The 26,654-nt window shown below is 40.0% G+C and overlaps 1 protein-coding gene across 2 annotated transcripts in view; it reads right to left on the reverse strand.

Moving 5' to 3' along the window:
* Window positions 1-3,717: 3,717 nt before the first annotated feature.
* Window positions 3,718-26,654, reverse strand: part of negr1 (neuronal growth regulator 1) — a 162,695-nt gene continuing 139,758 nt past the window's right edge. For both annotated transcript variants that reach the window (XM_078258841.1, XM_078258840.1), the window contains one exon: window positions 3,718-4,873. In XM_078258841.1, the coding sequence (XP_078114967.1) occupies window positions 4,773-4,873 (101 nt within the window). In that variant the 3' untranslated portion in view covers window positions 3,718-4,772. The remainder of the gene's footprint in view (window positions 4,874-26,654) is intronic.

The following is a 26,654-nucleotide window of genomic DNA, read 5'->3' on the forward strand; positions in this document are numbered from 1 at the left end:
AAGTATAAACCTAAAAATGCTAGAGAATAGTTCCCCTTTAAGTGAGCCATCAGCTAAAAGACTGCATACAGGAGCATTGATGATCTAAATGAGGGTTGGTTATGATTGAGAAAGTACTTTAAAGGCACATTCAGTACAGTACTTGACCCCCTCTAAGACTCAGTTGTTAACAACTTAAATAAATGAAACACAAATAAACTTGTAATAAATGCAAACAGAACAATATGATTCTGATGTATTGGGATGAGAATGCTTGGAAATGGACAATTTAAAAATTCAGGTTGGGGATTGCAGGGCACTAGCATGAATATTTAAAATCCTCTTAGTTTAAATTTAAAAGTGGAGAGATTTTTCCCCCTCTGCTATCAGCTGGGAGCACTAGGTGAGGCAGTGATCTCTGCAGGTGGCGTGGCCTCTTTTCAGCTTGTACATAAACACAACTTTTTCAATTGAACTTTTATGAGGTAGGTCACACAACCGTGGGTTTTTGAAGTCAAGAGTGAATTGGGTCAAAGGATACTTGAAAGCCTACTGCTGTTGCGAAAAAAAGGTATAATCTGCCCCATATGCATTATGGGACTGAATGTGCAGTGATGTATGTTTGTAAATATCTCCAGATCATATATACTGCGCGACACACTCCAGTCAATGATGAGGATGCACTGCAAACATTGGTTAATCCAATGTACTGTGGCTTCTGCCCATCTGGGCTCAGAAGGATTTATGCAGTGTTTAAGGGCAGAGGGGAGAGGATCAAATATGCACGATATGGCAAAATTAAGATGACTCAATAATTCAGGCTACACTGTACAAACAGACTGATATTTCCCTCATGCCTCTCAAGCCTGGGGAACAGTCCCAGCAGTGTTGTTTCACCAGGGTTTAACTGTGCCACTGACAAAGCAGTAGTTTGCTTGAAGTCAACTTCAAAGAACTTTCATCTGTATCTACAAAACCAGACCAACTGAATGTAGCTCACATTCAGATGTGATATGTAGCCACATTACTGTGACTTTTGTAACTTTTTTTTCACTTCATTAAAAGTGGAAATTAAGTGGTGACTACTGTGTAGTGGTCTACTTCTGGTAATAGTGACAAAAATCTGGTAAATCAGCCTGACAATTAAAGCTGAAGATATCACGCATCATCGAAATTGATCCATTTGCAATGTTGGTTGACGTTAGCTAACGCTACAATTTCACAGACAGAACTAGCTGCTGCTCAGTCCTACATTATCAAAGATTCTGATTTAGGTGATTAAAATATTAGTGTGTGATGTTCTTAAAAATATAACTGAGGGGTTATAAAATTACTAGCTGCTAGCTTTAACTGTCGGTCAGTACCCGACTGCAGTCTAGCTACAACGTATCGGGCTGGATTTTGATGTGTGCAGTCAGCAAACGTAAGATTATTTATTGACCAACAGATTCATTACGCAGCTGGTCCTTTTGAACCGCAACCAGACGTAATCCTTTCTTAGTTTTTACAAAGTACAGAGTGTTGTTTTTCCTCTCCAGCAAACCATCTTTGGCCGCACATTACACGTCTACTTGCTAACAACCAACAGTTAATTTGGTAGTTGAATTACTTCACAAAGTAAATGTTGATACAGCTTATAAAATCTACAAATTAGAACCCTGCTAACATCATTGATTCTGCCCTTGATTTTAAGGGAGACAACAAGACAACGCAGGGAGAACGTAGTGACGAGACGGTTTATATTTTAAGGACACTGTTGCAACGGCGTGCTATGGCTAAAACCCTGTCCCAGTGATAATGACAACCCCTTTGAGTGCTCATTAACTCAGATGTGGGTTTATATTGGAACATGAAGACTTTTATTGCAAATAATAATGATTCGATAAAAGGGACTTGTTAATACTATTATTCAAAAAATAATCAACATCCAGTACATTTCATATGTATGAATACTAGCATGGTTTTGACTGCTTAGACAAGCAGCCAACATAACTTCAGACCATCACCAAAGTGCCACAATAATCATTATGACTCTGAATAGCAGTTGTTTTAGTTTATCAGCAAAAGTTGATTCAAATAAATCACAAACAAACATAGCCGGCTGGTCCGTAGGAGGTATGTATTTTTAGACCAGGTTTAAGAACCAAATGTGTTTTGGAAAAACTGGTTCCATTCATAAAAAGTATGAATACCTGTAAAACGGCCACCTCAAAAACACAGGTTAACTTTGACATGCAGCACAACCATACTCTCTGCACATTGTCAAACACGCAAGTGTGTGAAAACTATGACTACACACTGGCTCTATAGATCAAAAGGTATCCTATTTTCTCCAAATATACACACATTGATTCTGTTCTATAATACTGTTATATTGGTTCACACCCTCTCTGTTTCAAAAAGTAGGTAATTTGATTGCAAACATTGTTCTTTTTTAATGTACTCGTCCGACAGAAAATCAACAACAGTTATGGCATCTAAATCAACCCAACAACATTATAAACTATGCCATACTGTGCCTCATTCAAATACATGTCACATATCCAGTTTTACATGTTTCAAATGTAATTTTTTATACATTGTTTTCATAAAGGAAGAGAATAAATATAGTTCTGACCCATTTTCATTATACCTTAACATTTAAACAAGATCATATGGTGCAGTATTTTCATAATTTGTAAAACAGGCTGATAACAATTTCAGTACAAACAATAAAATAAAAAAAATGTTTAGCAGACCTTAAAACAAATCACCACGAAACATAAAAGTAATAACAGTGTTTGTGCTTTAAGTCTTTTAACTGCGATGGCTATTTCTCTATAGGTTTGCAGTTACAAGTTCATGTGAAAATACTGCGTGAACTGTTAGTCCCTCGATCGCGAGGCAAAAAATAACACAATCCAAATCCAAACAAGACCTGCAAACATGTCAACCTGTACGACAAATACTGCATTTCTATCAGATGCAACTGGCTTATTTGAAAATACCTGCATGAGAAGTTGAGAAGTTTCATTGAATTGAATATAATGCCAAATTAGAAAGATAAGTCAGCTACTGGTTTATGAACATTCACTAAGCAGTAATGTGTCAAACAAATGAGTTGTATCTTAATGAGAGCTTCTGGAAGTGTCCTTCTAAAGGAGGTTCATTTAATGTCTATGGTACTATTAAGGCATTACAGTACAGTATTTCTGTTTACACCATGAATTGAAGATACTTGAGGATGAATATGCCATGACTGTCTTGTTAAAAAGTAAACCCTTACGATTACATTGTTTTTGAGCCTTGATATGGTTGATTTCAGTGAACTAAAAAGCCACATTTTCTTCTATTAAACGACCTCATGGTTTAATTGATTCTCTGCTGGACATTCACTGGCCCTGTGGACACTGATCAGCTGTTTGAATAAAATGGACTCTCATCTTGGAGGAGCTGTTAGCAACTTAGGCCATGCTTGTAGTGATGAGCATGTTCATAAGCTTTAGTTTGTGTTCTGTTGCTCATAATTAACATGAGAAGGACTCAGATTGGAGGCAGAGCAGGTTTCTCTATTGTACTTTTTTTTTGGGATGATGATATATGTTGGTGCATTCGCCAGAAATCTTAGGGTACATGACCTTTGGCTCTCTGGATGTTCTTTATTTGTAAATTGGTGCAATAATGTAGATATATTTACTGTAGAAGAGACGGTGATATATTTAAGTATTTAATGAACTATAACGAAAAACGAATAAAAAAAAGGAATAAAATACCATGCTGCAGAATGTTGCTTTTCCAGAGAAATGTTAAAGCCAGAAACTTCAAGCGACCTACAGTGTGCAGTTGTGACATTCACGTATGCGGACTCAAAAAAGTATGGAGTATATACTGTAGTGTTTATATTTTCAAGAAAAATGTAAACGTAGGGCAGCGATGTTCCTCCCTTCATACTGTACAAAGTCATGAACTGTGTTAATGTTCTTGGTCGAATGAGAAAAGCTGGTCCCACTTTAAAACAAAAGCCTACACTATGTTAAAATATCAAGATACAATACAGTATACTTTGCTACTTTGACGGCTGCCTGATCAAATCTGTCAGGCATAGTAACTGAAGGACCCATTTCAGAATACAACAAAGCACACCTTTAACACTGTCCATCCATCTATTGAGTCATCATGACAATACAGGTCCTGAAAAAGCCATGCCTTTTTTCTTCTTTTGATTTCCCCCCCAGATATTTTCTGTATTTTTTGCGCACACTCAATCAGAATTTGTATTGTTAGGAATCTAAATGTCTTTCCTTTGTTCAACAACCCATACTACATTCAATACAACATTGGTATGGTAATTCTGTGTACTGAGAGACTTGGCACAATTGCTTAGCCATTTTAGCCATGGCCAATTTGGCCATGTAAAAAATGGCCATTTTGCGCCATCGCCTCAAAAAGAAGAGAAAGAGGCATGAAAGTAACTCATTTGGGAAGTTTGGGGGCTTGATGTGATTGGAGGTGGGGTGGGGAGGGGGGTGAGCACTGATTCACAACAAGGTGGTCAATCAATCAGAAAAGAAGAGAGAAAATAATAATAATAATATTAATAATAATAATAAACATCATAGTATTTACATGGCAGAAATTTCACCAAAAAGCAAAAAAAAAGAAAGAAAAGAAAATTTCCCCACACAAAGTATCGCTGATTATTTTCCCCATCACGGCTTTTCAACAAACTGTACCAGATTGGATTCCAGCCTTCAGCAATGTCAAAAATGATTCATAAATGCTCTCGACAGTCATTGTGTCTGGCCTGGCCTCTGCTAGTACACGCTGATGAAGGAGGAGAGAGCCAGGACCAGGTATCGGCAGGCCAGCGGGACGTGCGCACTTCCTGTGCTCCCATAGGGTGCAGTGTTGGGCGCTGTGGGCAGGAAACAAGAGAAGCTCTGATTAGTTGTGATTGCACTTTTACCATTTGTAAACCCACAGTCAGCCTGGTATGGTGTTTTCAAAGGAGACTGTAAAAACTGCAATTACTACAATTTGGAGTTGGTTTCTCCATTTGTAAGATAAACCTATACTTCACAACAATGCTGCGACTGTACTGTATATTCTAAACAGTGGTGGAAGATGTTCTCTGATCCTGTGCTTATATAAAATTACCAACACCTCAATGTAAACATACTGCATTGCATAAAGTACTGCATTTAAAATCCTTTAAAAAAGTCAAAGTAGAAATATTATCAGCAAAATGCACTTTAAGCATCAAAATAAAAGCACTCATTCTGCAGAAAATTGGCCCCTCTGACTGATATACTATTATATATTACATTATGAGATTGTTAATACTGATGTATCAAAGCGTATACAGAACACTACTGTTGTAGCTGGTTGACGTGAAGCTTGTTTCAACTACTTTATATACAGTTAGGTAGTTAAGTCCAGTAGTCCAGGCCCCTCCAAATGGTCACAAGATACATTGGAGGGGTCATGAGATGATTAATCAAGTCATGTTAAGCATAACTAAAAACAAATGTTGCCACACAGACAGAAAAATAATTATCAAAATAAATAATTGAGTGAGAATCAATAACTATGGATAACATTTTGCATATCATTACAACATGATGGGTGGTACTGGGGTACATAACTGCATCTCAAATACAGTGGAGTTAAAACTACAATTTTATCTCACTGACATGTAGCGGAGTAGAAGTCTAAAGCAGCATTAAATGAACAGCTAAAGTAAGTTCCTCAAATTAAATTGTACAAAGTGCAGTGCTTGATTAAATGTACTTTGTTGCTTCAGATTCTAACATATTCTAAAACACTTTTCTTCCATCTCATATTTTTCTAGTGGGGTGTCAAATGACTTTCCCTCTTCCATAGTGGTACAAAAACAGCCATCAGTGGAGAGAGGAGAATAAATGAGGGCGACACAAGGTCTATTTCTTCACATTCCTATTTGTGCTTTGTTTTGGGCTGTTTGTGTTTCTCTGACCAGCACCACAGTAATATGAACAGGTCTCTCTGGAGAGCTGCGTCAGGAGGACAGAGAGGGAGAGGGCAGCCTTTCATTTGGAGGGGCTACTCTGCCTCCTCAACACAGACGCACTCTTTTAGTTTGTAGCTCAATAAAGCACACCTCACAGGTTACAACACATGCTCTCCCTTAGCACACACATACACTTACATCATGTATGGGTCACACACACACACACACACACACACACACACACACACACACACACACACACACACACACACACACACACACACACACACACACAGCAAGGCAGTGCAAACAGGCTCTGCTCTACCAGGGGAAATCATGTGGTGCACAGCCCATATCAGCAGGGTGCCTCTATTTACACGGCCATGTAATTAGTTCACAATTTAACTCCTCTGATGTGGACATCACGTTGCACAAACACACCGAGCAAAGCGACAAAAAAGAAACACATACTGTACACACGCAGATGCAGTCATGAACATACTGTATAAAGTCCTTTTCTTAGTGTGTTTCTAAAGTAAGAAGTTACTAGGAGTTACACACACAAGAGGATTGTTATCCCACTGTGCTGTTATTATTGTGGCCCGGGTATTTATTCAATAACAACCATGCGCTGGTTGTCATTAGAGTGGCATATGGCTGTTGGTGTGTTAAAATGAATACAATCATGCAGGGATTGATCTTTTTTTCCCCAACATAATAGCTTGTGGGAAACAATTTTCACAGGAGATGCCAGGGACGAGGAAAAAAAAAGACACACCCTATGACATGGCACTGCTTTTACCTGATATTTCCAAGCATTATTTGTCAGCACTGAAGTTGTTTACCTATTAGAGTGAAAACTATAGCTCCGCTGACAGATGGGAAAGGTAGAAAAAAAGGAAAATTGGTGGATAGAGGAGCACAAATAGGTGCAAATTTGGATGATGTGTGTGTTAGATGCATGGCTGGCCTGTGTGAACTGTAGCCCCTGTTCTTTCTCCTTGTCTCTGCTTTTCTATCTTTGTCTCCCCTTTCTACCTCATTGTCTCTCTTTGTATCCCTCCTCTCTCTCTCTCTCTCTCTCTCTCTCTCTCTCTCTCTGTGTCTCTCTCTGCCTCTCTCTTCCTATCCAAATTACAGGATAATGACACAGTTTTCCTGGGCTGTGAGAACGAGCCGAGAAATGGTAACCATAGCAACAGCTCCTGTCCTGCTCAGCCGGCCCACTGTTGCTGGAGCCTGAGTGCGCTGCATTGTGTTTACCACGCTAGCAAAATCATTTGGGTTGTGTGTGTGTGCGTGGTGGGTGGGGAATAAGCAGATGTCACTATTTCCCTTCTTCAGTTTCTCCTCTAATCAGTGTCAGTGTAGTTCCTGGCTCAGTAAATGCTGCAGTAATCGCATTAATATCTTGTACACAACTGCTTTTCATGCAGCAGTTCAGGGAGTTTTAGAAGGTAATTACTGGATCTCTGCTATGACTCGTGTTGACTGGGCTGGAGAGCACAACAATAAACCCCTCAGTACTTCAGGAAGGGAAGTGTTAAGTGAAGTTGGGGGGTAGTCTATGTTTTGGGTCCCTGCCTCCTCACAGTGTTTGATTTTGGGCTTGTTTAATATCTGCCTGTGTCATTGCCGAGGCCTCTATTGTTTTGACTGTGTGGGTGGTAACTTGCCATTTTAATTAATTCCCCAACCAGGAACTGCCTGCAACACCATTACTCTGCTTATTAACATGAAGGGAATAGAAAGACAGAAAGGGGGCGCAAAAGAAAGACAGATACGAGGGAGAAGAAGGAGGAATCAAAGGAAGAGAGAGCTGGGAAAAAAGATAGTGATTGAAAGGAGTGTGAGAGCAAGGCATCAGCAGCAGCAGCGGACAGGAGAGAGAGAAAGGGGGGTGGGGGGGTACATCTGTTTTGGGTTTGAATTTAATTGCCATGTACATCAGCAATGAGCTACAATGAAGTAACAGCATCCTAGACAATATACCATAAAGAAACCAACAGTGTCAAGATGCGCAAACGCCGGTAGGACAAGCGGCGCTCCAAAGGGAGAGGAGTGGAGGAGATAAGTGGAGATGAAAGCGATACGCTTCAATTACTGTTTTGCAACCAAATAGAAATGAAAAACTAAAGCCTCCCCAGCTCTAGCCAGAGCCATTTGAAAATAACAATCCCTGGTTCTCTCCCCTGATTCTGGACTGAAGCCATCAGCTTTAAATAGTGTGCAGGGAGTATGAGCCACACTCTCTCTCTCTCTCTCTCTCTCTCTCTCTCTCTCTCTCTCTCACCCTCCCCACCCAAATCTCCATCGACAGCAGTTTTGTCACCCACATATCATATGCACAACAAATGCTAAGGCCCTGAACCTCAGTCACTGTTGACACAGATAATGAATCATACTGAAATATGCAACAGTGACACTCAATGCGGGGTTTGTTTTGAGTACCATCTCGAGTGTTATGCACTGCACTGTAATTCACTGGAACATCATCATTCATGAAGTAATAGCGTGAGCTCCTTTCCCTTCCTCTTGTCAGCCCTTTAACCATCACACACGCTGGATTTGTAAGGTTTGAGCTCCATTCAGAAATCCTCAGTCTTGCGTTCGATTGTGTTAAGTTTTATACGTACACCTGAAAATGCAAGAAGCAAGGAGAATAAAACAGAATCTGCCATGTTTTTGTGTTGGATTAAGTCTCCAATTTATTCATTCATCATTTAGCGGATGATTCATCCCTTGAGTCTTTGGTTGTATTCTCCAAGCAGGCTGTCACGAGTGGTGCACAGACCGTAGCCAGCCAGGCAGCATCCCAATCCCCCCGAGGACACAGCTTCAGAGATGGGCTCTTCTGAGCAAGGGGGGAGGGGTCCTTGACCATCAATCAGTGGCTTCTGGTCCTCCCTCCGCAGCACCCCTGGGAGAGCCCACATGAGACACTCCTGAGCCAGAACTGATCCTGTACACACCATGCTGTAAATAGGGCTAAATCCCTCTACATGTAGGGTTCACAGCAACCACCAAGGCTGTCTTTAACACAGTACAGCACAATCTAAAAGCAGGGTTTTTTTTTCCAGGGGGAACTGAGCTGGTGTTCGGTAAAGAGTATAAATGGAATATCATGCAACTCTCATTACATTTGATGAGGGGATGCTGCTGCGCTCCATCGTTTTTTAAATGCTTACACAACGAGAGTGTGCAAGCGCTTTACGGAAGACATTTTCCATGCTTTACCTCACTTTAAACCACTGACAGTGAAATACGCTCGTCCCCTCCGCCACTCATCTTGTATCCTCTTGCCTGTAGCAGCCTGCCATATTGAGCTGCTGCACAATTGACTTGCCGACCCATCAGCTCATTCATCCATTTCTCTCTCTCTATTCCTCCTGTTCTTGTACAAGCAAAATGTTCATCATGACCAGATATGATGTTCAAAACTCATCACCTTCGTCTCCCACTATGATCGTCACACACTGCTGCTCCACAGAGCCCTCATTCACACGGACCTCGGAGCTCATTAGCCCCACCAATCATTTGCATTAGTGCTAGTAATGAAAAGCCTCCATTAATAAGATGGCCTTCAGAGATCATTTACCCTCCTCCGCCTCCCAGTACTGCCATATCCTCAGCCCAACGCCCCCACTCCCACCCTTCTTTTCTCCATCTCTTGATACCTGCTGGTTATCAACACCCAGCAGAATGTTTTTTGGGGCTGGAGCCCAGCCTCTAAATGCTCCTCTCAGCATCAGTATCTAACTGGAGAGTGAATGAGTAAGAGAGACAGGTCACCTGATAGCTTACTGAGTGAGCTGGGAGCTCTCGATTGCAGGCAGGCATTGGCCTTCAGCTTGACTTAATCAACGTCTCTGTGGGGTATCCGGACACATAAGAGAGCCCTTAGCACAGCGTGAGCTGGAGGAAGGAATCCTGATGGAAAAGACATTTACAGCGTTCTCCACACGGATACTGTTCCTTTTCATTTTTGATCGACTTCTCACTTTTACAGTCCCTCTTTCCTCCTCATTCTTAAACAGAAAGTGTACTATTCCTTTTATTTAGGAAACCTTATAACTGTAAAGTAGAGAGTCTGGCATCCAGAATTCAGAGTGACCTACACATATGTTTATTGCACCTATCAATTCAAGGACATGCTTTATGCAGGACACCAATGAGCTTGCAAATGATGTACTTTATATGCACGCCTGATGGATAAATCTCCATTTTTCAAATGTTTTATGAATTTTCCCTTGTAGGTTTGTTTTTTACTCTTTTCTAAATTTAGAGGGTAAATCCACATCAGCACATTCTGGGAATAAACAATGGAGTGGATTGATACTTTAAGCGAGCATTTTTAATCACAGCATTTCCAAAAGCATAATTACTCCATGACTTTGGCTGCTCCCGCTAAATCTGTTTAATGTTAGAGGCTTAATAAAATGCACAGGGACACAAACAAATGGAGTCAGCATCTAGCAAATTCATGCAGCCCCACTTTTCATTTCTCTCTCTCTCTTCCTCTTACTGTCTCTATAATAATCCCCCTCTCACATTTGGGTCTCTGACTCCCACTATCTCTAATAACTCCCAAATGCCCCCGTCTCTTCGCAAGTCCTGCTGCAGGCCCAAGGATTTCGCTGAGTCAGCCGTTGCTTAGCTACTGCGCCCCTGTCATGACAGCGACAGTCTGGCCAGTTATGAGAAATGTCTTACGACAAACCGATGCTACTTGCATCTCCATGAGCTGCTCCATCAATACAGCCCGATAGCATCTGCTCTCCAACCAGGAGGCAACACTCTTCCTGCCCTCTCTGTTTCGCCCGGCTCTTTCGCCTGTAGCCTCCTAAAATAGCAATTCCCCGCTGTTATGTATGTAGGATTATGATAAGATAGCTCTCTTTTATCAATTTCCATTATGGTGCTGATAACACAGCAGGCCTGAATGTTGAGGGTTAAGTGCATTTTCCTCTTGATGGATATAAGATAACTTTATCACTGCAGACTGCCTGGTTATCACAGTTCACCTGGGGCTTGTCGAACCTGACTGGAATTTGCTCACGCTGAGCATCTTTGCACAAACACACAAGCTGCAGCCAGAATTTGCTCAGATGGTCATACTGTACAGAGAACAATCCATATTTTTGTTCGTATTTACCTACCCTGAGCTGTTAATTGATTTCTCTCAGATCAATTCAGTGGTTTACAGAAATTGTTAGACCAAAAAGGGCCAAATCAATTGCCAAGTGATTAGCATGTGCAGTGGATTATTCCTAGCTGAGCCGCTGCATAAGACTGAGGCTGCGTGGAGGAAATTCACAATTCAATGGAGGCACACACCATATGTTTACGTTAATTATTGCTAGCTCAAAGTCTGCTTTAGATAGTGTACGCCCATAGGCTGTGTGAGTGTCACACATGAAATATTTCTTTATTACACCAAGACAGAACCTGGGGCAGTGAATGCACTCCAGTCTCTACTCCCCACCTTGTTGCTGACTGCCTGCGGGAGGCTCAGATAAAAGCTATAGAGTCCTGAAGTTGGCACCATTGATTCAGAGGGGTATTTTATACAGCAGTTCGTACAGGCACGGGCACGTATGCACAGTACCAAACTGGTCTATGTGTGTGAATACTTTCCTTTCTGATTCACACACTGTGAATCTGTTAAGTAGTAGGTATCAGAACTAGATATAAACACTTCTAACCTTCCAGCATCTCATGCTACAGTGTATGCTGCATCTTCATGGACAATAAAAAAACAAACCCAAAATGGTGCGCTAATGCTACTTAAATGACCCTTTTGATGCATGTAGCTTTGGGACATTGCAGTCTGGAATGAGAATGAAACCCTTTTTATACTTAAACTCGAAAACTAATCATGGTGCTGTTAATTCATTCTTAATATCCTCCGTCTGCTGTCCTGGAGATGGGCTGCACTAAAAATCCTAAAAATTAATGACAGATGCCTTTAATCTGAAGGTCGTATTTCGTCCGACATTTCTGTGGGATCACTGCAGAAGGGAGGACTGAAACATGAAGGATCCATCTTACTGAAGTTCGGATTTACATTACGATGGGTAGTCCTCCTTTACAGTTCTTCAAACACCACAGACGGTGAAGAAATCAGAGATGGGAACTCGAGTTTGAGGCTCGGTCTCAGTCGCACACACAGTGACTTCAGACTTGCTTGAGATTTTTCCTCAAAAGACTTCGACTCCGATTCGAGATGCGGGTCTCGTGAACAATCTTCATTTTTTAGAAAAACGTCTAATGAGCTGAATGATATTCCCCTCCCTGCGTAACATCTAACCTACCTACGTAACACGCAGTACGTAATGTATCTGCTGTGCGTGGCTACACGTGAGAGTTCATGCTTTTCAATCGATCACTGCCTACCCCGGCCCATCCGATCGTCATCACCACGCTCGATGGACTGGAATTAAAAAATGTGACAGAGTACAAATACCTAGGTGTATGGTTAGACAGCTCCATCTCCTTCCAGCAACACATAAAACACCTTCAATCTAAAGTTAAGTCCAGGATTGGTTTTCTATTCCGCAACAGGACCTCCTTCACTCACGCTGCCAAACTCACTTTGGTGAAAATGACACCATCTTATCAATTCTCGATTTCAGTGATGTTATTTACAGTACTGCCTCAAACTCTCTCCTGAAAACATTGGATGTTCTCTATCACAGTGCCATATGTGTTGTCACCAGAGCCCATTATAACACCCACCACTGCAAACTCTATGCTTTAATAGGCTGGCCCTCGTTACACACTCAACGCCTAACCCACTGGTACCAACTCATTTACAAGTCCGTGCTAGGCAAAGCCCCGCTGTACCTACGCTCACTGGTCACTATAGCTTTACCCACCCGTAGCCTTCGCTCAAGCAGTTACATCTCCTTGGTCACTCCCAAAGCCCACACCTCCTTTGGCCACCACTCCTTCCAGTTCTTAGCTGCAAATGACTGGAATGAACTACAAAAAACCCTGAAACTCAAAACCCTTATCCCACTAACTGCCTTCAAAGCACGTCTGCCTGTGGTCCTGTCCGATCACTGTACGTGCTAAATGTTCCCCGTCTTTTACCCACTGTTTTTACACACCCTTGCTCCATTATCTCTGTCATGCCCCAATGCATAGTTGCACATCCACACCTGCATTGCTATCATATTTGTTTACGCTAATTTGCACTATTCACCTGTCCTAGTATGCTCAACCGTTATTTCTTCCCACCTTTGTTGCCACACAATTTTTGCACATCTACTGATCTACTTCGCTATCTAGTCCACAATCTGCACTAACTGTATATGGACTATATTGACTCTGTACTACTTCTCAGCATTTATACAGACTGTCTATTCTTGCATATTGTATTATTACTGATATACATCACTACCTAGACCACCATTTGCACTAACTGTATATTGTCTCTTCTCTATATTCAGCATTTATATAGACTGAATATTGCTTACTGTGTTATTACTTATCTACATCACTTAATAGACCGCAACTTGCACTAACTGTATATTGGCTCTTCACTGCACTTCAGCATTTATCTAGACTGTCTATTCATATACATTGTGTTATAACTGATCTACTTCACTAACTAGACCATTAGGCTAACAGTTTATTGACTCTTTACACCATCGACTCTTTACACCATCTCAGCAGTGATATAGACTCTCTGTTCATGTATATTGCACATCCATCGGCTTACTTACACCTCACTACGTGCCGGCATTTGTAATGCCCACTTATTCTGCACTTTATGTAGCATATTGTATTCTGTATTCTTGTACTGTATTGAATGTGAAACTATTTGTTGTCTTGCATGCCTACGCTTTTCTTGGCCAGGTCGCTGTTGCAAATGAGAACCTGTTCTCAACAGCCTACCTGGTTAAATAAAGGTTATATAAAAATAAAAAATAAAGCGGACAACAAACATGTTGACCGCACCGGCAGCTGCTGTGCCATTCATCAGAAGCTTTAGCTTAAATCTTCAGACAACAAGGCCTAAACAAAAGAATCGCTGAATGCAAAATATGTGGTATCAAGACAAAGGATTCTGGCTCAACCACATCTCATTTAATCAGAAGCCTGAAAACGCACCCTGATAGGTTAGCAAACATGTTTAGCTCAGCATTGGCTATCTAACGTTAGCTTGCTCCTTAGCTTTAGCTACGACCTACAGAGGTAAACTCAATATTACGAAAAGATGAATGAGTGTTTGTTTGTTTGTTTGTTTCCCAAACTTTTTGGAGGATTTAACGTTATCGTAACTTAAACGTCCCGCTGGCTGCGCCCCAATACAGGTTTATTGTTGATCATGTAACGTTACAGTTTCATTTAGTTAAAGTTACACTAGGTTTGAGAGTCTGGGGTCATAGTAGTTGTAGACACAGTGCACATTAGATGGTTGTGGGCTCTAAGTTAAAAATAGGTTAGTTATTCATTTTAGAAATATTTTCCTGAAAACCTGAGTACCTCAATATTTGGTCTGTACTGTATTGTTCATGTTACAAGGCAAAATCCAGTTATTAACTTGAAAGTAAAGCACCCCTGGTGTTTTTTGTCATATTGCAATAGTTGGTTTACACTATTGCCAAACAACTAAAAAAAGCTGATTCTGTATGATAAAGGACAGGAGTCATAATAACACATTACATGCTTTGAATTGCTTATAAATAGCTATGCAGTGTTCTGAGCAGCCTGGATGGAACGAAGCAGGTGATACAACACTCATAACCACGAGAGACTTGACTCGGACTCAAGCTCAGAGACTTGTGAGCATCTCTGCATTTTAATAATGTAAATGGATGGTGGAATTGATTTTAACCTAGTTTAATCAATAACAATGTATTGTATTTTATATACATATATTATATGTAAAATAGCTTTTAGACAAAACTCAGAGACACCTCAAACAAGGGGCTCGAACATGACACTGCTTTTTTGAAAAGGCTAGGCCAAAGAGGTTGGGAGTCACTGGTTTAAGCTTGTGATACAATGCATTGTATTTCATAAGCTTATTTTATGTTCTTTCATTTAAAATGTCCAAAACAAATCTTAGAAATGCAGTGGAGTACAAAGTACAATATGTCCCTCTGAAATGAATTGGTGTAGAAGTATTTAGTAGCATAAAATGGACCTCAAATTTGCACTGATGTAACTTTCCACCACTGTGCTGAAGCAATACCCTTCTACATACTGTAAGGGTGGCTAAGCTCAACTTCTCAGGTCTGGCTGCTTTTTAAATGCTTCTGAAAATCGAAACAGTTTAAGAGTAGACAAGTCAAGGTGGTTTGATGCATCACAAAATGCTGCCAAATAAAAACAATGGGTGCATTTGAAAGTTAAGTGTGACACACTCAATTTGAGTGTGTTCCAGGTGTTAGACCACTGTTTGGAAGTGCTGAGTTATGTGCACTCTGTGCAATGACAATGAACATATCGATGTTAGGGTTGTATGAATAAAAGGCAGACAACATCACCTCACACTGAAATGTGTCAGATCCTAAAAAAAGCCCTTAACTCTTATCTGCTCCTCCACAAACACCTGTCACCCCCCACTCCAAATTCACTTTAGCCTTCCCTTTGTAGGCTTATCCTCCCTGCCACACTGACACTATCGATATGCAACTTTCATGGTTGCATAAATACCAGAACTGATGATGGTGACACATGCTTTTTCCATTTGATGTGAGACTGCGGTTAGTGACTGCAGCTCCCAAGTCTGTGAGTGCCCCTTTCTCTGCCTTTGTGTTCCTGCTTTTCACATGAGGTCAAACATTATTGACTGGAATAACTGAGGAGAATAAGTCTGCGTTTACTGACAAATTGGACCTGTGGATTGACCCCTGGTTCAAATCAGCTGGGTACCAGGAGCAGCAAATATCAATACCTCTGGTAAAACACACACATCTCCCTTTGAAGCCACAAACAGAGCAGATGGATTCACGTTTACATACAATTTTCTTCATCAGGTTGACTCATTGCTCTTGTGACAGTGAACGTGAGTACGGGAAATGTCAGCTCAATTATATTGCATTCATACCATTAAAGGCAATTATGGCAAAATGTAAAGGGTCACAGAGTATCCATAAAAACGGGGCTAATGCCATCTGTCTGGAAAATAATGATCACAGTTCCACCAGTAATTTATTGGTAAGACCCAGAATCCAATCACTCTGGTCTTCTATCATTGCTAATGTGTCCTGTATAATGTGTGAGAAAAAGAGTGAACCACAATTAATTGAATCTGCACTTTCTCATAAAGACTACTTCTATTACTAAAACAAACTATTTCCGACTAAGAATGTTATCGTATCTAAGCAACACATATAGCATACTGAAAGAAATAATATCCACATAAGCTAGAAATATTATGTCAAAACACAATCAGTGTAAAAGAAACAACACTTTCCTAGATTTAATTGCAGACTTGCAGCAAGCGTTCCACCACAGATTGTGTAAGGTAACAAATAACCATTAATTTGAACATGTTTTCCTTGTATGATTCATGACAACTGTCTCGTTTCAGTCCAACAGTGTTAAGCTACATGAGCATTGAAATTGAATGATTTTTCACCTTGAAAACAGCATTAGTCAATCTGGAGACCTACAATCAGCATCTCCAGAAGTCTTCAGGTGTAAATTCTCTACTGCTAGCGATACTTTATATTATTGTTACAGTCAACAAATCTCATGAAAAGACCAAATCCAACAATGTCAATCCTTTCGACTTTCCCATCCTGTCTGTGGCACACAGCCCCAACCCCATTGGTTTCTACTGAAAATGTAAATCTATAATACCGGCTTACTAATATACTTTTTTGTTTTGTTTTATTTTTGAAAAAAAGGTTAAATAATTTATGGTGTATGTGGGATTGACTAAGAAAAACCCTGCACTGCCCACATTCACTGTAATGAAGGAACATTTGGCTCATTTATGTGTTTTTAATAGTTTTTGGACAACAATGGAGCACAGAGGAAAAATATATCAGATTTTAGATACACATAGAAAATACTTTTTAGTGATCAATTTATTGCTGATTTTGGTCTTTTTGTGGAATGTGTTGGCAAATTAAATATGTATAACATAACCTGAACTTATTTATCAACAATTACACTCCTCCAAAAATAGTACATGTTGCAACACTTTATGGAGGGATGTTTTTTAATTCATTGACTGTATATATAAATATAGTTTATTTTGGGGTGGCTTATCAACCCTTTTTTGTCTGGTTTGGTCTGATTTGAAACAAAAAAGGGGGTTGCTAGTCATCTCAAAACCCATATCAGTTAATGTCAACAAACACAGCAAGACACAAAATTCAAATTTAGTGGCAGATATATAGAAGCAATGCAAATGAGCAATCCAGGAAGTAGGGAATATCTCTCTGATTCTGGTCTGTGGCAGGATTGCTTAGTGTTCTGGTGAAAGGCACATGGGCCCCTTTCCAGGTTTTGTGGGCTGTTTCACATTGGGACGCAGATCAGTGGCTGAAGGCCCACTGGGAGCCACCCAGCATCACTAAGATCTCCCCTTGCTAGATGGCATTAGGAATAACAAATGTAAAGCAAAATGGTATAATCCGCACGTCTCCTTTCAAATGTGCTCAGACAAAAGCGCCTGGGATTCTTCAGTGCTAATTAACAGTGTCAATGGTGACAGGACTTTGGCTTGTGAGTGGTTCAGCCCATTGATTGTTTCAAAAACGTTACAGTAATTCAGTAGGAAGGGGGGACTTGGATTAAAAAAGGGCCGTTTATCACTTCAGAGGCCAATAGAGCCTTGGTGTATTGAGTCCCGAGATTATTTTGCCAAAGGCATCTCTCAGCGTGTTCATTGACCTTTCTTCATCATTAGTGAATGTAAAAAGGGTGGATCCTTGTCAAAAGCCTTGAATAATCCATCAGCTGTGAGGCCAGGGGAATACTAAAGGGTTAATGGTTTCTGTTTGGGGCCTTCAAGGCTTTACCCTGAAGCACTTGTATTTCAATTCCTCAGTTGCATGAGAAGAACTGAGGAGGGGGGCGGGGAACTGAGATAGCCGTGAGCTATACAGGATGCATAAAAGTGTTTGTGCATGAGTGTGTGCATTAGGACGTATAGCGTTAACTGTCAGCAACAACTCTCAAGCCACCCACCACTAATGCACACAGCCATACACACATGCCACCACCACCACATGTAATGGCAAAGGCATGTAAGTGCTTACTGTATGCAGTATGTGTGTTGGCAGGTGTGTGAGCATGTTCTGCACTCTTTATTAGCCTCTAGGTGTGTACTACACATGACGCAACTATTCCAACGTGAAGACTTAGCCACTCTTAAGCAATGCCGAGGACGCCAAACAGCTCGGAAATCGAGCTGATAGAACTAACCTTATTTAACGGCCAGACATCCAAGCCATTTCCCCAAAGAGACTGCCATTTCTGAATGTCATGACCTTTTCTAACCGCATTTAAAAACCTCCAAGGTCTTCAAGGTGTGGTTTGTCAATAAAAAGATTTTGAAGACTCGTGAGGAGCGGTAAACAGAGAGAGAGGCAATGGATATGCTCAGCTTTTAATGGGTGGTTTATTGCAGATACTGTCATACTGTTGTTGGGCTGATTGAGAGGTTTTTCTTGAGGCTAGTGACAGTGATTGAAGTGGTGTGTGTGTGTGTGTATGTGTGTGTGCTAGATGAACTTTAGTGCAAGTCCACACAGCTTTAATAGCATAAATACAAGAGAAATGAAAAGAGAGAAAATGCTTTAGGGGTACCTGTGTGTGTTAGCGTGATTTGGTGTTTGTGTTTGTGTCATTTAGTGGGTGATGGGCAGTGTGGACTGATTTAAGGTTAGGGGAATATTGTCGTGAAGAGCAGCTCTCGCTGTCCTGGCGTCTTAGAGATAATTGTCTGCCAGAGTAAAACAACAGTGTTTCTGCACCGAGCACAGAGTTCATCCTGAGAGGGTGGAGGGGCGACACTGAAGACATCAAACTTGACAAAAGAAGTAAGGAAAGAATTTAAGAAAAGAAAGAGAGGAAGGTGTCTGGGGTGTGATTTTTAGAAGACGGTAGACAAAAATCTTTGCTGTGCCATAAGGACAAAGCGTATAGAACCACATAATCGATAGCACAATGTTTTTGAAGGTGACACAAGTGCAGGAAGTCAACAGGACTCTTTTAGAAATAAAAGATAGGAACAAAGATATCTTTTGCACAAAATCCTACTTAATAATAGGACTCCTATCCAGGGACGTCACTAGGATAGAAAGACAGGGGGGGCTTAGCCCTGAGGCTATGCAAAACTTTCCCTTGCAAAATCTTACTTACCAACTCTAAAGTTAACTTTTAGATACATCAAAGCTGCATGGGGGGGATTTACTTAGGCCAGACTGTGCTCCTGCTGAGTTCTTCTTTAGGCTAAGACTTAACCGCTATCTATCTGCCCGTGTAAATGTGTGGTAAAGTAATACCATACCTAATTCCTCTCTCTATTAGATAAGTTGCAGGTCAAAATAAGACTATTTAATTACTAGGGGTGTAACGATACACGTATTCGTATTGAACCGTTCGGTACGAGGCTTTCGGTTAGGTGCGCATTACAAACCAAACGATTCGTTGGACTAATCCTATTTCATTTTAAAAAAAAAGATAAATTGTGTGAAATATAATGTTCGCAATGCCGCTGCACTCAACAAGGCAGCCCAAATGACGAAACAGGCAACATGCTGTCTGCCCTTCCCACTCCTAAAGAAAAACACACTACTCCAGTCAGGCATGCTACGCTGAACTAGCTCGTTGCAATATGGTTGACAAGGATTTAAAGTATGTCTGAATTTAATAACCTGATGGCGAGATGAATAAAAGTTCTAGTATGTATTTATGTATGTATGTATACGTATGTATGTATGCTCATATATAGCCTAATCTATATTTAGGCAACATCTACATACTTGTTTAATTTATTACAGCAAAGGAATGCAGAAAGTTAAGTTGGTCAGAATCAAGCATATATAATAAATATCATGAAATAATTTAGTTTAGGCTCTCTCTCTCTCCTAAAATATCTTCCAGTATCCATTTGTTCAATGAATTGAAGGATATACTGGTACAATAGCATTAACAGTGACACTATGAAATTTAGGGACTGATATTGTTTTTAATACTATAGAGAAAGCAGGCTATATTAATGGTAACTAGGTCAGCTATTTCTTGTATTTCACTCATTTACACTAGCTAGACTATTGTTTTCTATAGCCAACTAAAATATTCCTTTATCTTTACCTCAAGTAAATGTAGCTAAAGTGAAGCAAGTAAAAGTCAACTTACAATTTCACTCTGTATCATTCACTGTGTGTGCGGTAGCAAGTCCAGACCAAAGATTTGCGACGAGACAAGATAAATCCTGCAGCTACTTGCAACACACCGGTCTGCAGCATTCTAAAAGCTGCCAGTTTAAACCAATGAGAAGAGACAAGACGGTGTATCATCTTCATAGCCACTGACTGTACTTCTGTCTAACTTTCGACTTTCCGGCTTTTTTGTAGCTGGATATATTATTTGTTGTTTCTAATTATGAATTTGGATTACGTTAATGATAGTGAGATACTTGCTACAGTTGTATTTTGAGTGATACATTTGATACATTTTATTTCTCTGATTTACTGCTTTGTTTTAATGCTGCCTGGGCGCTCTCTCTCTTCAGTAACTCTCTACCTCGCTCGTCCACATACCGTTACCGTGCAAGTGGCCGCTCGTAAGCCTCTCTCTAAAACACTGCCATTTCGACCAGTTGACAGTTCGTGAAATAAAAATAAAACACCAACAGATGAATGGTGAAGGAAGATTGATTCCACGTAGTGAGTGATAACAGAGTGCACTGTAAAAAAAAAAAATCTAATAATTATTTTTCTTATTATTATTTGGGGGGGCTTAGGAACATTTTGGGGTAGCTTCAGCCGCCCTAAAATAGGCCTAAAGATGTCCCTGCTCCTATCACATTTCCCTTCAGTATGATCTTACATACGAAATGAAGACAGAATGCGGTGAGAGTTGTGCTGTTTGTATCTGAGCTGTTTTGATTAAGAGGAGAATTCTGTTTTTCAACCAAAGCTGGGTGAAATGCAAATCTGTAGCCAATGCAGTCCCACCTCTGATGACTGACATCAGGCATTTTCATGCCAAGTGTTGTAAGTAGGAGTTAACCCCCTGAGGTCTAAGCCATTTCCCCCAATATTTGGGTCGCCTGGTTTCATTGTGTAATAATGTTTGTATAACCTCAACCCTGTTATGCACAATCAAGTTATAGATATCATGTTTTTCAGGACAACCCAGCCTTTCAAGATATGTATGCTGTAGGGATGTGATGAATGTATAAATTGTTATATGACTATAAATACAAAAGAAAAAACTAAACGAAAATAGAATCTCACAGAAATATATTCAAATCACACAGAGAACAATAACAAACGACTTTTGGCTTTTGAAAATTGTTTCCCAAGTCCTGGCAATCAGGGTAAACAAAAATAAACACTGTAACTAACACAAATATAAAACTATTTTGATTTTTCCCCAGAAAAGTCCCTACGCTTTTATCCAAAAGTTAGTTGTGCCATCTCCAATACACCTCCTACAATACCATCCAAATGAAAATCTCCACATTATTTATTACATTTACGCTGTTATATCATTATTTTGGCTTGTTTGTTCCACTCTAAGTCCTATTTAGCATTTATACGTAGTTTATAAGTAGTACACAAAATGTTATAATCGTTTATAACACATGGACATATAATGTAGTTAATGATGTGGCTCAAATATTAGGTTTTTGTTATTTTTGCTACAGCTAATTTACTGTATGTGTTTATTATATACTGTGAAAATGTACAGTACAACTGAAAGTGTCACTAATCTGGTTGCAGAATTAAGAAGGGAAGAAAATGATTCAGCAATAGACTTTCACAATAAACCAGCAGCAAATGCATCTCCATATCATTATGTCTGTATGTTTGATTTATACAAGTGAAACAAATCCTAAATTAATAATTTCTGTGCATATTTGGCAGGCAAGGGTTTAGCAGAGGTTGCTTTTAGAGTCAGTGGGTACAGTATCTTACTCTTCAGGCGTCTCCCACTGTCAGTGTCAGGCAGGGTTTGTTTAGAATGGGTAAACTAATTACTATGTAATTCCCAACACTTATCATGGAGTGACATATAGGCACCCCGTCCCTCTAAGATTCAAATACATGGGAAGAAGACATGTCATGGGTGGGTAGAATGCCTGCGTTTTAAGTTTTATCAGGATAGTTGGCAACCAATACTCAACCCCCCTGGCACAATCACATGAAAGACCAGTAATCTGCTGGCAGCCAACTGTCATAAATGAATACAGTATATATGAAACCACACAACAAGCAGCCCAGGCCTGACACCCAAAGTCACAAATGAAGCTTGTAGGAAATGGTTGGAAATGCAAGTTGGCAGAAAGTTGAGAGAAACTGCGTAACATATGCTGAGTGTACACAGTAATATCACAGTATTCTGAGGCAGTGTTAATTTCTTCAATGGAAACGGTGACTAAATGTTCACAGCAAATAAAAACTAAACTATAATCTGAAAAAATGCTTTAATGCAAAGTAATTTTAGTAACATTACCAATTCTTGAAAGTAGAAAATATCAGATTTATGGACTGAATTTATTTACAATACCACTGAAAATGACACAAAAAGTAACAAAACAGCTGTGACAAAAACATGCAGGCCAGTATGCTGACATAACTAAAAAGGTAAGTTAATGGTAGTGCTGGGCGGTATACCGGTTTATACCGTATACCAGCCGTATGATATGAATTTTTCATATACCGTAATACTGGTGCATTGCTGCAGAGAGTGCAACGGCCGAAGTAATCTGCGAGTGAATTGAGAACGGGAGCCGTGTTAACTGCGTACCCTTCTCACTCATGGTAGTAACTTTATAACACAACAATTAATAACCAGGTGTTGGGTCAGATTACTTTGAAATGTAATCCATTACTGATTACAAATTACATGGCAATTTTTGTAATCAGTAACGTAATCAGTTGGATTACCCAAAACATGTAACATAATCTGATTACTTTAGGATTACTCTTAGATCACTTCAATAAATTGGAAGTGACAGTGACTCGAGTCTGTTCGGTGTGTTCTGTGCCGTCGTCCGTTGGAGGAGCTGTCGGCCTTCATTTTGGCCGACCTGTGTGTGTGTGTCGGACTCAATGACCAATCTGATTGGTTGAGTGTTAACCTGGAAATGACGAGCGTGATGAGTGTGACTAAGCCTCTCAAAATCTGACGAAAATGTTTTAAACTGACCTTTGTCGATCTGAAATGAAGACAGATTCAGCAACTGCATGGCCTATTTCTCGCTTAAAATGTTTTCAGAAACACGTTTCAGTGAACTATCTTCGTAAAATATGAGATCGTATTACGAATACGTATTATTCAAACACCGAAGGAGGCTGACAGCGGCGCTACGTTCAGTCACCCACTTTTCTACAACAACCTAACTTACCTGTGGCCAAGGTAGTGTTTATACAACTATCTTACAACTATTTTGTTTTGAAAGAGAAACAATGTTAAAGTTGTTTATATGTGTATTCATTCGATTTGTTTATTTTACTACTTTGCAGTTTCCACAATAAACATAGTTTAGATTCTGTAACTGTTTCATGGATTCTCCTTCATATAACATTATTGTATAATCTGTTGATGAGCCAAGCAAACCCTTTAGTTATCAAAGCTTTTAGTAAACATGATGACATTAACATGTTTTTGTGATATTCTATGTACTCCTGACAGTAGAATAAGCCACTATAAACCTATATAAAGGCCCAGTCAAGCAAAAGAAAAAAAATACCATGATATACCGTGAAACTGCCAGAATTTAAAAAAATACCGTGATACAAATTTTTGGTCATACCGCCCAGCACTAGTTAATGGTAATAACCATTATTAGGGCAGCAGATATAATGTTCAGTTGGCTATCTTTCATGTTTATAAACTATCGGTGGGAATCATGCATGTCAACCGCATAGCTGTTTGCTCAAGGCATGCACTAGTGTTATTGGATGTTTTCGCTGCTCATCTTAAGCTAAACCAAGAATGTGAATAGTATTTTAGTGTGTGTTAACATGGGAGTGAATACAATACAATGCATGCAGTGGAGAGCTCAGGTAGCAGCACTAAGTGAGCAGGAATGACAGGAATGTGGTCTGTGTTGCATCAAACTCTGTGACCTGTCAGATTCTGTGACGGTAGAGGTTCAACTATAGGAAATAGACCAGAGTTTGGGAATGACAACTGTATTCACTATTGATTCAACTGTTTTACTGCATGTTGACAAGGGCACTGTGTGCATTGCATGCTGGTATAAACAAGTTATCATCTGCTAACCTAGTGATAACACAACACATCATGGTAACTGTACACATCAAACACATCGATAGGTGTAGCCATAGAAATAAAATGGATGTAGCATAGGAATTCTGAGAAGACATAAAAAAATGTAAAAATGCACAAAAAAATAAGACTAAAATTTCACTGACAAAAACAACACTAAAACTAACAGTAATCAAATGACTTAAATGTGAAAAGAAAGATACAATCCAAAAAAGGAACACTGTTGTGAGGCTTTGTAAGAAATGGCAGGACTATGCACCTTGAAACTGCAGGTCTTTGAATATGCAGTCCAGCTGATGTCTTAATAAAAGCTACTGCCTCAGCTCCTCATCCCTCATGAGCTGAATACAAAACCCGAGAGTGATGCAGAGAAGAGCCTCCTAACAACTGCGCGATGCTTGAAGAGTGCATTTACTGTATTTCCAAGGGCAATGGCAACATGTCCAAAGCCTTCTCTCCATTACCACTAAAAGTTTTCTCTTTTTTTGCCTCAAAATTACACCCATTTAACTGTGCTGAAGAGAGCTCTCACCAGAGATGAGAGAGAAGGAAGACCTAAAGCACTGCACAGTGTGAATTTACTGCAATCTACAAGTTGGTCAAAAAGCCATCTTTTCTGATTTACCGCAGCCTCTACTGTAAGTGTGTTGCTTTCTTCAATCATCCTCCTTAATGCACTAACCATTAGAGTCTGTCCAGAAAGAGAATATACCCTAGTGTCTCAATTATAGACCAAGACTGGATCTCTACAGCAGCCTTTCATGGCCATAAAAGGAAATGACTATCCATTTTCTGCTCCAGCTCTCAAACAGCAACTGCAGAGTCCTGTCTGTTGTTGGGAGCATCAAAACTCATCTTATTAATCGCCCTGACTGCTGTGGCGAGAGAGCCAATTAAAGTTGGAAAAAGATTTGAATTGACAAAAAAAAAAACTTTTCTTGTCCCGTTAACGGTGACTTCCCTTCTTATTTGCCACAACTTTCAATTCAAGAGTAAGAATGGAGGTTTTGAAAAACAGTTGTAAATACAAGATCAAAACAGGGGAAGGATGTCACAGACCTGAAAGCGCTACATTGCATAATGTGCTTTGATCTTCTGGGTGCAGCGGTAGATGCAGAATATAAGTGACAGCGACAGGGATAAAAGAACCCCCTGTAACAAGAGCTCAAATACTGTAAGAGGTGGGAATAAACATATAAAAGAAAGAAGATTCTTTGGCACAATTTAAAAACTGAAAAGGCTCAGACAGGTCTCAGTTGTAATACCCACCACCAATATTATCCTCACAAATACTGAGAAATATCCATGAAAGATGAGCAGAGAAAAAAGTGAAGTCTGTGAAATAGTTTTCTTGTTCTTCTGAAAGTGGTTATTACGGTTTCGGTGTGCTCCGCTGTGTTTCTTCTTCGTGTGCGTGGGACTGACAGCATGACCAGGTTTGCATTTAATGGCCGACACTCCTGAGGAGATGCAAAGTGGGAAAGATAATCAGAGGTAGAGAGGGGAGAGTGGTACATTTGGGAGCAAATAGAGCTGGAAAAAGAGAGGCAGAGAGACTCATTGAGAGATATGTGGGTTAAGTAGAATAATCTGCTGATTGGGGGAGGAAGCACAGGCTTTTATATTTGAGACTGACAAAAAGGTGAAAAGCAACCCTGAAAATGAGTCTTTGCGGGGGGCAGAGAAGAAGAGTGAAAGCTAGGGCCCATGAAATATGGATAACAACCTGTTTATATAGTAAAAATTGGAGGGCGGAGAGGTAAGTGGGCTTTTGTGGAAGTCACAATCAGAGAAATGTCGGCACATCGCATTGGACATTGACTGTATTACTGCTAAAGCAGCCTGAATCCTCAAAAGAACATTATCCCAATATTTAAAAGTGTTTAGCATGAGTACATACTGTAAGGCAGTGGTTCCCAACCTTTTTTCCGTGGCGCCCCCCCCTACTCATGTCTAAGAAAAGGTGAGCCCCCCCTGAAACCAAAGTTGAAGTTACTCTCGAGACAGAGCCTTACTTTCTATTTTGATACAGACGAGTTATCAGCACTTTTACGTTTCTCCGCCATGTTTCATTCATAAAATAGTGATGCTGTGGCGGCAGGAAAAATGAGGATGATAGCAGCTAGCAGCTGACCTGATGACAGCAAGGGCCACAGGTTAAGAGGTCCCGGAGGTTTGGCCTACTAAGTAGCCTGCCTACAATTTTAAGCGAGAACAAAAATATATAGTTTTTATACAGACTTTTGTATACATTATATATTCTAAT

Source organism: Sander vitreus, chromosome 9, assembly GCF_031162955.1.
Source record: "Sander vitreus isolate 19-12246 chromosome 9, sanVit1, whole genome shotgun sequence".
NCBI classification, from domain to species: domain Eukaryota; kingdom Metazoa; phylum Chordata; class Actinopteri; order Perciformes; family Percidae; genus Sander; species Sander vitreus.